A 12,895-nucleotide genomic window follows, 5' to 3' on the forward strand; every position below is an offset into this window, starting at 1 on the left:
CTTGGTGTTTACAAATATTTTTATGACAAGACAACATTTATTATTTTATGGCTATGTCACAGGCCCACTTCATTCAATAATAAATATTGCCCCATTATAAAAACATTTCTAAACAACTTTTCTTTAACAATTAATACTGACCCTTTAATATAATTAATAAATAATTTTGCTGTCTTAATAATATTAAACAAAAATGTCTCCCCTGATACAAATGTAAGGGTGCTGGTACGGTGTAATGCCTGCTACCGTGCAAGTGTACCGCTTCTTACCTCAAAATGCTTCTCGTGTTCAGACCACTCTATTTCGGCTTGTCCGAGCAAAATTCTTCTTCGGGGCCTCTACCCGGGGCTCAGTCTGGGAACCGATGGCTAAAGGAGACAAGGGACACTATCACTGTATGCTCACTCCTTCCACGCCAGGGAAAAGTGGCACACCGGGGTGGCAGCGACGTTCACCGGTAGGGTGAATGTCATCATCGGCCCGTGGGCCTCAGCCACCCAAAATGTCACCTACTCGGCACTTGCGCACCTAGGTGAGAGCGAGCCCGCTAGGCCTAGCGGGGTCTCGCGACCGGCGCTCAACGTGGACAAGGACACACACCCACAGAGTATACTCACACTGGTACTCTTGTCAACTTGCTTGTCGCGAACCTCTGCTCCTGGAGAGAAAATGACAGCAGCCTACCTACAAACTAAACAATGGCAAACAACGGAACTGAGCCTATTCACTATGAACTTCAAACAGTGTAACTTGGTTGGCTACTTCACCTAGCTCCAATAAACAGGACAAGCAAATACAGGACCACAGTATGAATACAATACAAATGAGGGTTACCTTTCCAGTCCGGTCCGATGCAGGTTCCGCTACCTCGCACCAAGAGGATAATCCCTGATACACCCGAACTCCCTACGGGGATCGCCGTCCACTCCGGCACCCGGATATAGGCCGTGCGAAACCGGACGGTCTCTCCACAGCCCCCTCCGAGCACCAAAGGCGCATCCAAGATACGAGGGTCAGCCGACCCTCCGTACCTGACCTACAATGGGCCCAACGCGAGTTGCCACACAGCCCACTCGCAGGGGTATCCAAAGAGCGGGGCTCAGCCTGTACCAGGAACACCTCCCCTGGTGCGACTGTCCTGGGACACAGACCCCCACAGCCGAGGTTAGGATTAGGGTCCTAGCTCTCCATGGCCTATTGCCAATGTTCCCCCTTCCCTGGCCTAACACGGGACAGACAAGCGGTGTCCCCCTTTACCCTGGTTATGGCACAGACCTAGGGCCTGACTGCAGCCTCAGGCCTAGTGCCTGCCTAACTCGTCGCTGGTTGGGTGACCGGGGCCTAAAGCCCGGGGTAACCTTATGCTCCCTTTTCTGCAGACTCCCTAGGGCCTGATGCCCTCTATAGTACCCCCAGGCCTAGTGCCTGATATGTCGCCCGGGCCTAGTGCCCGCCTACCGCACTGGAAGAGGTGGCTTGGGCCTAACGCCCACACCACCGTGACAGAGAATGACCCCCCACACTCCTAACTGCGCTCGGGCCTATTGCCCGTACGTGCCCACGGGCCTAGTGCCCGACACCCTGGTGGCCTAGGGAGGAAGTGAGACTCTCGGCACAAGGCCGCTTACCGGACCGTAGGGAGAGGCTGCAGTGGGGAGCTTTGTTAGCTCTTTTGCCTCCCACACACTGCAGCACTCTCCACCGGACCTCCGCGTGGGCTTCCCGGGCTATTCTTCCTCGCCGGCCGCCTCGGCGTCTTCTTCTCCTCGGGTGCCGCCTCTTGTTCCCCACTGCCGTCTCTTCCTCCTTCTTCTTCTTCTTCCGCCGCCGCCGCCTATTCTCCTCGGCCGCTTCTTCTTCTCTTCTGGAGCTCTTCACTGCTCCGGGTCCGGCGCCGACTGACCGCTCCCGCTCCGCAGCATCTGTTATAAGACGCTGGGAGGGGGCGGCGCTATGACGCGACGAGCCCTGATTGGCTCGTCGCGGCATGTTCCCATTGGCTGACTGGGCGCGAGCCCTGATTGGCTCCCGCCCGGCACCACACTCACCTCACCGCGCCGTGATTGGAGGGACTTGAATCCCAGCGGATACAAGCCCCTCCGTGCCGGAACCTTGCCGCAACGTCGCCTCATCTTGTGTCCCGCCGCTGTCTGTCCGGGGGAGACGGAGGTGAGCAACCTCCCCCGTTCCCCCAGCATGGCGTCCTCTCACATTTCCCCCCCCTGTTTCCTTTGTAGTCCCTACAAAGATGTGAGCCGCTGCCCACTCAAAGTTTGGATCCGCAGCAAAACGGGGGGCCGGTACTCCCAACGTCGTTCGGGTTTAACGCCTGGGCAGGGTTGCTGAGGCCGGAGCAGAAGCCTCCGGGTCAGCACCCTCGGCTGACCTTCCCGATGGCGGGGGCTCTGGTGCCACTTCAGGTGGTGGAACCCACCAATCATCTTCATCCAAGTCAGGGGTAGCCGCTGGGACTGTCCCAATGGGCGACAGATCCTCGAAGAGGCAGGGGCGCAACATGTTCCGATGCAAAGTGCGGGCACGTCCACTCCCGTCTTCTGCCTTTACTTCTTAAACGGGGTTGGCAGGAGACACTCGCCGCTGCACAATGTAAGGCATCACCTACCATCGTTCACTCAACTTGTTCCCAGGCCGCTTCTCTCGGACCTACACTCTTTGCCCCTCAGCGAATGGTCCTCCCAACGTCCTTCCAGGGCTGGGATGTAGTTTGGACCCGATGTTCCCCGCCGCCACATCCCGGGCAACTGCCAGGCGGCGTTTCTGCTCCTCAATCCATCCACTGTGCGTCCACTGATCCTCCTCCACTGGTAGGGACAGATCAAGGTCTTGCAGTTCCTTCCCTGGTCGGCCAAACAGCAAGAAATACGGCGAGAACCCAGTGGTCCGGTGCACCCTGTTGTTATACACCCACACCAATTCCGGGACAAAGTCGGGCCAGCGCCGCTTCTTGTCAGCCTCCAGGACTCTCAGCATTTGTAGCAACGTCCGATTGAATCGCTCACAGGCCTCATTTCCCTGTGGGTGGTACGGGGTGGTCCTTGATTTGTGCATGCCATAGGTGCGGCACAGCCGCTCCATCACCCAACCTTGGAAGCACGCGCCTTGATCGGAATGGACGCGCTCTGGGCAGCCATACCTACGGATAAAATGTTCGACAATAGCCTTGGCCGCCGTGTCGGCCGTCTGGTCCATGGTAGGGACAACCACCGTGAATTTTTTAAAGTGGTCGGTCATCACGATAGCATACTGGTACCCATGCACCGATTCCCCTATCAAGACATAGTCCACCATGAGGAGCTCAAGGGGTCTGGTGGTCCTAATGGTCTGCACCGGTGCCCGTTGCTCGCCACCTTTGGTAACAGCACACCTCCTACAGGTCTGACACACACCCTCCACCAGGGCCTGCAAGCCTGGGAAGAAATACTGACGACGGATCCATTGTAGTGTCTTTTCCGCCCCAAAATGGGCACCTTCTTCGTGTGCTTCGGTCACCAGATCACGGGCTAAATCTCTAGGGAGAATGATCTGCCACACCTTCCGAAGCTCGTGCTCGAGGTAAGCCTGCCGGCATAACACCCCTCCTCGTATGGCCAACCGATCCCACTGATGTATCAGCTTCTTACCCCACGGGCTAAGCTGCAGCCTCTCCGACGAGGAAGGCCAGTGATCCCGTTCCTTCCACCCACGTACACACTGCACCTCCTGGTCCTGCCCTTGTTCTATGGCCCAATCCGGCAAGGTCTTCTGTAGCAGAATTCCGCATGTCACCTTGGGCTCTGTCGAGAAGGGGATCATTCTGGTAAGGTCAGGGATCTCCTGCCCCTCCCTCTCTTCATCCGTGGGACCAGTAGGCAACCCCACCGGATAGCGGGACAAGGCATCCGCATTCGTATTCGCCTTTCCCGGGCGATATCGAATTTTAAAGGAGAATTTGGCCAAGCGAGCCACCCAACGCTGCTCCAGAGCGCCCAACTTAGCTGTATTCAGGTGTGACAGGGGGTTGTTATCCGTGACCACTTCGAAGTCGGCGGCGGTCAGGTACTCTGCAAACTTTTTGGTGACCGTCCAGACGACCGCCAGCAATTCTAGCTTGAACGAGCTGTAGTTGTCGGGATTCCGCTCCGACTCCCGGAGGCTCCGACTCCCATAAGCAATAACTCGTTCCTGGCCCTCCTGTAGCTGGGAGAGTACAGCCCCCAGGCCTTGGTGACTCCCGTCAGTGTACAATATAAATGGCTTATCAAAGTCAGCATAAGCCAGTACTGGGGCCTGGGTGAGGGCTTGTTTCAGACCAGTGAAAGCGACCTCTTGCGCTTGGTCCCACGCCACCGCCCGATTCCGTACATCCGTGGCAACACCTCGCAACAGTCCATGTAGGGGACCCGCGATCTTGGCAAAGTCCCGAATAAAGCGCCGGTAGTAACCCACCAATCCAAGAAATGCCCTCAACTCCGTCACGTTGCCCGGGGTCCTCCATTCTTGGACCGCGGCAATTTTGTCGGTGGTGGGCCTTCCTCCGAGACCACATTGCCCAGGTATTCCAAGCTGGACTTCAAGAGGTGGCACTTCCTCGGTTTTAGTTTGAGGCCATATTGTTCCAGTCTTTGAAGCACTTGTTCCAATCTATGCAAGTGTTCCTCCAGGGTGGGGGCAAACACTATGATGTCATCCAAATAGATAAGAATTGCCTCAAAGTTCAAGTCCCCGAGGCAGCGCTCCATAAGGCGTTGGAACGTGGCCGGTGCATTGGAGAGCCCGAAGGGCATTCGACAGAAATCAAAGAGTCCCATGGGTGTAATGAATGCTGTCTTCGCCTGGTCTTTTTCCGCCACGGGCACCTGCCAGTACCCACTGGCCAGATCCAGTGTGGAAAAGAAGCGCGATTTCCCCAGAGCTGCCAGTGACTCCTCAATACGGGGCAACGGATAGGCGTCCCTGACGGTGCAGCTGTTCAATCTCCGGTAATCCACGCAAAATCGAATTGTCCGGTCTTTCTTCTTTACCAACACAATCGAGGCGGCCCATGGGCTCTTACTTTCCTTGATGACGCCGTTGGCCAGCATTTGTTGGATCATAGTCTTGACCTCCTGGTACAGCTTCGGGGGAATCTGCCGATATCGTTCCCGAGCAGGCAGACTGTCTCCTGTGTTGATTTCATGTTCTATCTCAGTCGTGTGGCCAAAGTCTTCCTCGTAACGGGAATAACGACTTCTGTTGTGCCCACAGCATTTGTTTTACCCGGTCTACCTCTACTGTACTAAGGCCCTCCAGTGATACATCCATTTGTTCCAGAATCACTTCCCCGTTCCATTCCGCGGTGGGCTCCTGTTTCTCCTCAAGGGTGACGGCCAACGTCCAAGGCTCGCATGCATCAGGCCTTAAGGTAACCCTAGGGCCTGGTTCGATACCACCCTCAGGGATAGCCTCTAGATGGGCCAACACTGACCTGGCCGGGATCTTAATCGGCGAGTTTCCCAGGTTGCACACCCGTAGGGGTACGGCACCATCCTGTACCACCGCTACAGCTCTGGCCAACAGCAAACCGGCCTCCACTTGCCTGAACCAACAAGGTTCTATCACAACCTCCCTTCCTTCCAACCGCTGTTGTGAACGGACGGGTACTTCCAGGACCACCTCTTGTCTTGCTGGGATCCTCACCTTTTGGTTATGCCGCGTCTTGATCAGGCCTAGGGGACGTGAGGCTTCTACGGAGGCAGTCTCCTCGTTCCGCCGGACGACCCTCTGGAAAGCTTGCTGCACCAGTTTCTGCACACCCAGATACTTCCAGTACTGGGGGCCCTTATCGTGCACGAGAACTTGATCCAGACTCCGCAGGATGTTCATCCCCAGGATCACCGGCCCATGGTGAAACTCCTCGCCACTCACCACTACAAACCCCTTTTTCCCAAGGGATTGCCCATACACCTCCACTTCGATCCACACGACCCCTTTTACGGGAATGGGAAGATTGTTTGCAGCCACTAGGGTCACCCAATTCCCAACACTGGTGGTCGTGAGATGGGCATAGTCTTCCCTAAACCGTTTCTCGGACATGGTGAACACTTGCGACCCGGTATCCAAAAGACAACGTTGATCCCTCCCTCCTAACTTTGCCACTACAGTGGGACACTCACCGAACAAGTCGGATGAGTTGACGACATCTACTCGCGCGCCGTCTTCCCCCCGCGGATTGTCCCGCTACCGCGAGGGACCCTAGTTTAAAGGTCTCCTACGCCCCTCTCTGCCGGGTCGGCGGACCGGGCAGTCCCGAGCGAAATGTCCAGCCTCCTCACATTCCCAGCACACTAACTCACGGGGTCCCCTCGGGCGCACCTCCCCTCCCCGACGTCCATTAGTCTCCGGTTCCCTTTTCTTCCGAGGGGTCTTTTCTTTATAACGATCCTCGTCGTCCCAACCCCTCTTTTCTTGGTCGGCGTCCCGGCTCTCTGCCCGTTCCACCCTCTGCCTTAACTGGGACACTTCGTCCTGGACGAGAAGGAGCGTGGTGGTCAATTCCTTGATGCAGCCCTCCAAGGGACTAACCTCCGGCGTCCGAACCCTATCTACCGGTTGGGTTTGTGGTGTGGACACGGCGCTGGAACAAAAGAACGCATTTTCTTCTTTCTTCAGCGCCATCCCCAACACTTCAAAGAAGGTGAGCTTGCCATCCCCATCGACCTTATCCTGAAGGTAGTTTCGCAGGGACCTACTCCTCAGTCCACCTATTAGAATACCTCTCAAGGTGGAATCCGGATCCCCCGTCATCAAATCCTCATCCTCCCTCGTCTGGATCTCGCTCATATATTCCTGGATCGCGTTAGTGAACTGGGAGATTGTCTCGTCTTCCCTTTGGATCCGTGCGAAAACACGCTTCTTCAGCGTGGTCGTGGTAGCCTTTTCTCCATATACGCCCTTCAGAATGGTGAAGACGTCGGCCAGGCTTTTACGGAGTCGCTCAGGACGTACCCTCACCGTCTTCCGGGCGTCGCCAGTCAGGACCTTCAACGCCAAATTCACCTGTACACTTTTCGGTATCTGGTAGAGGTCAATAGTGGTCTCCAACTGTTCGATCCACTCCATCAGGGGCATATTCTGCCCGTCAAACTTGTCGAGGTGGTTTAGGGCTGCCCCGATGGGCAACCTGGCCCGAGGCTCATCACGAGGCTCGTCAACAGGCTCGTCGCGAGACTCGTCACTGTCGCTCTCCGGCTTGTCTGCTTGGTCCATCCTTTCCAGTGATCCTGCCGACTACGCCAAATGTAAGGGTGCTGGTACGGTGTAATGCCTGCTACCGTGCAAGTGTACCGCTTCTTACCTCAAAATGCTTCTCGTGTTCAGACCACTCTATTTCGGCTTGTCCGAGCAAAATTCTTCTTCGGGGCCTCTACCCGGGGCTCAGTCTGGGAACCGACGGCTAAAGGAGACAAGGGACACTATCACCGTATGCTCACTCCTTCCACGCCAGGGAAAAGTGGCACACCGGGGTGGCCGCGACGTTCACCGGTTAGGTGAATGTCATCATCGGCCTGTGGGCCTCAGCCACCCAAAATGTCACCTACTCGGCACTTGCGCACCTAGGTGAGAGCGAGCCCGCTAGGCCTAGCGGGGTCTCGCGACCGGCGCTCAACGCGGATAAGGACACCCACCCACAGAGTATACTCACACTGGTACTCTTGTCAACTTGCTTGTCGCGAACCTCTGCTCCTGGAGAGAAAATGACAGCAGCCTCCCTACAAACTAAACAATGGCAAACAACGGAACTGAGCCTATTCACTATGAACTTCAAACAGTGTAACTTGGTTGGCTACTTCACCTAGCTCCAATAAACAGGACAAGCAAATACAGGACCACAGTATGAATACAATACAAATGAGGGTTACCTTTCCAGTCCGGTCCGATGCAGGTTCCGCTACCTCGCACCAAGAGGATAATCCCTGATACACCCGAACTCCCTACGGGGATCGCCGTCCACTCCGGCACCCGGATATAGGCCGCGCGAAACCGGACGGTCTCTCCACAGCCCCCTCCGAGCACCAAAGGCGCGTCCAAGATACGAGGGTCAGCCGACCCTCCGTACCTGACCTACAATGGGCCCAACGCGAGTTGCCACACAGCCCACTCGCAGGGGTATCCAAAGAGCAGGGCTAGGCCTGTACCAGGAACACCTCCCCTGGTGCGACAGTCCTGGGACACAGACCCCCACAGCCGAGGTTAGGATTAGGGTCCTAGCTCTCCTTGGCCTATTGCCAATGTTCCCCCTTCCCTGGCCTAACACGGGACAGACAAGCGGTGTCCCCCTTTACCCTGGTTATGGCACAGACCTAGGGCCTGACTGCAGCCTCAGGCCTAGTGCCTGCCTAACTCGTCGCTGGTTGGGTGACCGGGGCCTAAAGCCCGGGGTAACCTTATGCTCCCTTTTCTGCAGACTCCCTAGGGCCTGATGCCCTCTATAGTACCCCCAGGCCTAGTGCCTGATATGTCACCCGGGCCTAGTGCCCGCCTACCGCACTGGAAGAGGTGGCTTGGGCCTAACGCCCACACCACCGTGACAGAGAATGACCCCCCACACTCCTTACTGCGCTCGGGCCTATTGCCCGTACGTGCCCACGGGCCTAGTGCCCGACACCCTGGTGGCCTAGGGAGGAAGTGAGACTCTCGGCACAAGGCCCCTTACCGGACCGTAGGGAGAGGCTGCAGTGGGGAGCTTCGTTAGCTCTTTTGCCTCCCACACACTGCAACACTCTCCACCGGACCTCCGCGTGGGCTTCCCGGGCTCTTCTTCCTCGCCGGCCGCCTCGGCGTCTTCTTCTCCTCGGGTGCCGCCTCTTGTTCCCCACTGCCGTCTCTTCCTCCATCTTCTTCTTCTTCTTGCGCCGCCGCCGCCTATTCTCCTCGGCCGCTTCTTCTTCTCTTCTGGAGCTCTTCACTGCTCCGGGTCCGGCGCCGACTGACCGCTCCCGCTCCGCAGCGTCTGTTATAAGACGCTGGGAGGGGGCGGCGCTATGACGCGACGAGCCCTGATTGGCTCGTCGCGGCATGTTCCCATTGACTGACCGGGCGCGAGCCCTGATTGGCTCCCGCCCGGCGCCACACTCACCTCGCCGCGCCGTGATTGGAGGGGCTTGAATCCCAGCGGATGCAAGCCCCTCCGTGCCGGAACCTTGCCGCAACGCCACCTCATCTTGTGTCCCGCCGCTGTCTGTCCGGGGGAGACGGAGGTGAGCAACCTCCCCCGTTCCCCCAGCCTGGCGTCCTCTCACACATTAATAAAATAAGATTTCACCTGTAATCAATTTTACCTCAATAGTATCAATTATCAATGTCATTACCTCATTATGCAATACATAATGTTGCTGTAGTTTTGCTGCAGTTTTCTGGTGTTTTTCATGGCCTTTTGAACAAGATTGCCACGAAACGGCAGAAGTCTGTCGTAAAAGAGCTGTACATTGGGGGTAATTCTGAGTTGATCGCAGCAGAAAGTTTATTAGCAATTGGGCAAAACCATGTGCACTGCAGGGGAGGCAGATATAACATGTGCAGAGAGAGTTAGATTTGGGTGGGTTATTTTGTTTCTGTGCAGGGTAAATACTGGCTGCTTTATTTTTACACTGCAATTTAGATTTCAGTTTGAATACACCACACCCAAATCTAACTCTCTGCACATGTTATATCTGCCTCCCCTGCAGTGCACATGGGCCCTCATTCCGAGTTGTTCGCTCGCAAGTGAATTTTAGCAGATTTGCTCATGCTAAGCCGCCGCCTACTGGGAGTGAATCTTAGCATCTTAAAATTGCGAACGATGTATTCGCAATATTGCGATTACACACCTCGTAGCAGTTTCTGAGTAGCTTCAGACTTACTCGGCATCTGCGATCATTTCAGTGCTTGTCGTTCCTGGTTTGACGTCACAAACACACCCAGCGTTCGCCCAGCCACTCCTGCGTTTTTTCCGGAAACGGTAGCGTTTTTATCCACACGCCCATAAAACGGCCTGTTTCCGCCCAGTAACACCCATTTCCTGTCAATCACATTACGATCGCCAGAACGATGAAAAAGCCGTGAGTAAAAATCCTAACTGCATAGCAAATTTACTTGGCGCAGTCGCAGTGCGGACATTGCGCATGCGCATTAAGCAGAAAATCGCTGCGATGCGAAGATTTTTACAGAGCGAACAACTCGGAATGAGGGCCATGGTTTTGCCCAACTGCTAACAAAGTTCCTGCTGCGATCAACTCAGAATTAGGACCATTGATGTTAGTTTACAGAACCCAATCGAAACTGCTGAGTAGTAAATTCAAAGGTTTTGAGCTTCAATTTGACAGTAATGTGCAGACATTTCAAAACCCCAGCAAAACTCTCACCTATTAATTTGTGCCCATTCTGCTCACTTTTCAAGGGATTTTTCATTTTGTAGAACATATAGATATTTGGATTTGAAAATCTTCTGGAAATACATAAAATAGTGGAAACCAATCACAGAAATTCTATTGCTTGAAGTCCTGTCCATGTAGGCTGTGTGTAAAGGACTATAATTTATTAAATTGTCACTTTTGTGTGTTTAAATCCTAAATTGCAAATGGCAGTTACACCGTATTTCCCATTAAAGGTATATTGATTTTTTTTTTAATTTTTTTTAAAAGTGTAAAACTTGGAACTCTAACACCCATTCCTAATATGTATCCTGGTCTGCCCAACTCCTCCCATTGTAAATTGCAAATGTTTGCCCACCTCTACCACTCCACAGATGCCACCATCTTGTACTGAAGATCAACGTACTTACAGTGTTTTGTATCTTGCAGAAAATGAAGTGCAGCTGCCGCAGCTTTCCAGTTATCTGTATTTTCTCTTCTGCCCAACTCTGATTTACAGAGACCACTATCCCAGGTAGGATCAATTTGAAGGACTAGTTAAAGAGCAACTTAAGTTATTATTTTACCTTCTCAAATGTTGTCTATTACTTTTAACATTAATATATTTAAAAAAAAAATGTCATCAGAAATTAAGTTTTTTACTACTAAGTCTATCTATTAAAAAAATTATTTCGTTATTTTAGTGGGGGAAAAATATGAGTAGTGGGTCTAGTACCACCCTGGGGCTCATGCTTTTGTCACCATAAGTCTTCCTGTAGCAATTGATGTCCCATACAGCATTTCCCCCACACCCCTGTGCCATAGGCCTCAACTGTAGTATCACCCCATCCAGTGTCCATATGCCCCCATTGTTGCTTTACCTCCACCACTTAGAGCATGGGTCTTCAACCTGTGGCCCTCCAGCTGCTGTGGAACTACACATCCCAGCATGCCCTGCCTCAGTTTTAGCATACCTTAATAGCAAAACTGTGTCAGGGCATGCTGGGATGTGTAGTTTCACAACAGCTGGAGGGACACAGGTTGAAGACCCATGACTTAGAGGAAATAGAACACTTATTAGGGGGACATTTACTAAGCAGTGATAAGAGCGGAGATGTGAGCCAGTGGAGAAGTTGCTCCATCAACCAATCGGCAGCTCTGTATAATTTTATAGTATGCAAATTATAGATGTTACTTCAGTGCTGATTGGTTGCCATGGGCACTTCTCCACTGGCTCACTTCTCCGCTCTTATCACTGCTTAGTAAATGTCCCCCATAACCTCAACATTAACCTTCACAAGCCTAAATGTATATATAGGTGCACTATACCATCTGCAAAATGTTTTCTCCAAGATGGCTGTTTTTTTATTAGCATATTGATGAATTATTATTGTTTTTGTCTCTATTCAGAACTCCATACATCAGGTGGAAATATGTGGCTAAGAATTTTGCCCAGGTATGTAATGTTTCTGTGAGGGCTCATTACAATTAAATATTGAATGTGTATAATTGACATACCAGTCCATAAGGTCTGATGAGTGTTTGTTAATGTAGAGCTAGAGTATCTGTAGTATTGGCTGTCCTGTCTCCTGAATGTGCAAGCCCCAATGGCCCCACTGTGAGGGAGCCAAAAAAGCCCTAGGAGAGGAGTGGGTGGGCACAGCCCCAGGGTCTGTGTGCTGGTTGGGGGACGGGAGGACAGCAGAGAAAGGGGGGGGGGGGAGGGGCGGCTAGATAGAGAGGGTGCAGATATACTATACATACGTATGGAAGTAATGTGTATCTCAAACACATTTGTCAGTCTCTTGTGTCTGGGATATTTGTATTCTTATATATCTATTTCTTTGTGTTATAGTTATAATGATTATAAAACATAACTTTTATTGTTATTATACCTCTAAAATAAAGGCAATGTATTTTAAATAAAAAAGTAGTAAATCTGATTCTGTTGTCTGCACTGCTGTTCTCAGTAGATCAGGTTGGAGCATTCATCTCACTTCAAAGGACCGGATATGACACGTGTTTCGCCTTCCAGGCTTGATCACATGGTCGCCATATCCCTGAACACACACACACAGAACACACACACATGCCCATTGATAAAGCTAACTATTTATCTTATAACATTCACAATAATGGGTAAGAGACACAGTACACAATTGGCGTATGGGGTACCGTAAGGGTACGCACTTAGCGTAGCATACGCTCGGACGTGATCGAGACGCACATGCGACACGCTCGTTCACAGCTTAATGCGTGGTGTCGAGCCCGCTATAGGCGGTTGACTACCGTAATGCTACGCTACCAGCGTAGCGGACGCTCGAGACCACGAGGAGGTCACGAGCGGCGCAGACGCTCACAGGATGACAATCAGTAAACCTTGAATGTAACACACCGAAAGGATACTCTTATACTGTAAACCTTGTACTGAAATATTGCAGCGATATAACGCTGCTTAACCTTGTTAATACTAAAGCTGTTTTGAGCGATCGAGACGCTCCTATTACCCTCTGCAATGTAATGGACAC

General features: G+C 52.8%; 1 protein-coding gene across 1 annotated transcript in view; it reads left to right on the forward strand.

The window, feature by feature from the left end:
• Positions 1–12,895, forward strand: part of SOAT2 (sterol O-acyltransferase 2) — a 138,125-nt gene that overhangs the window by 75,073 nt on the left and 50,157 nt on the right. The window contains exons 8-9 of the mRNA XM_063952088.1: positions 10,818–10,902; positions 11,778–11,823. Of these exons, the coding sequence (XP_063808158.1) occupies positions 10,818–10,902; positions 11,778–11,823 (131 nt within the window). The remainder of the gene's footprint in view (positions 1–10,817; positions 10,903–11,777; positions 11,824–12,895) is intronic.

The sequence above is a fragment of the Pseudophryne corroboree genome, chromosome 2 (genome assembly GCF_028390025.1).
Source record: "Pseudophryne corroboree isolate aPseCor3 chromosome 2, aPseCor3.hap2, whole genome shotgun sequence".
Lineage (NCBI taxonomy): Eukaryota > Metazoa > Chordata > Amphibia > Anura > Myobatrachidae > Pseudophryne > Pseudophryne corroboree.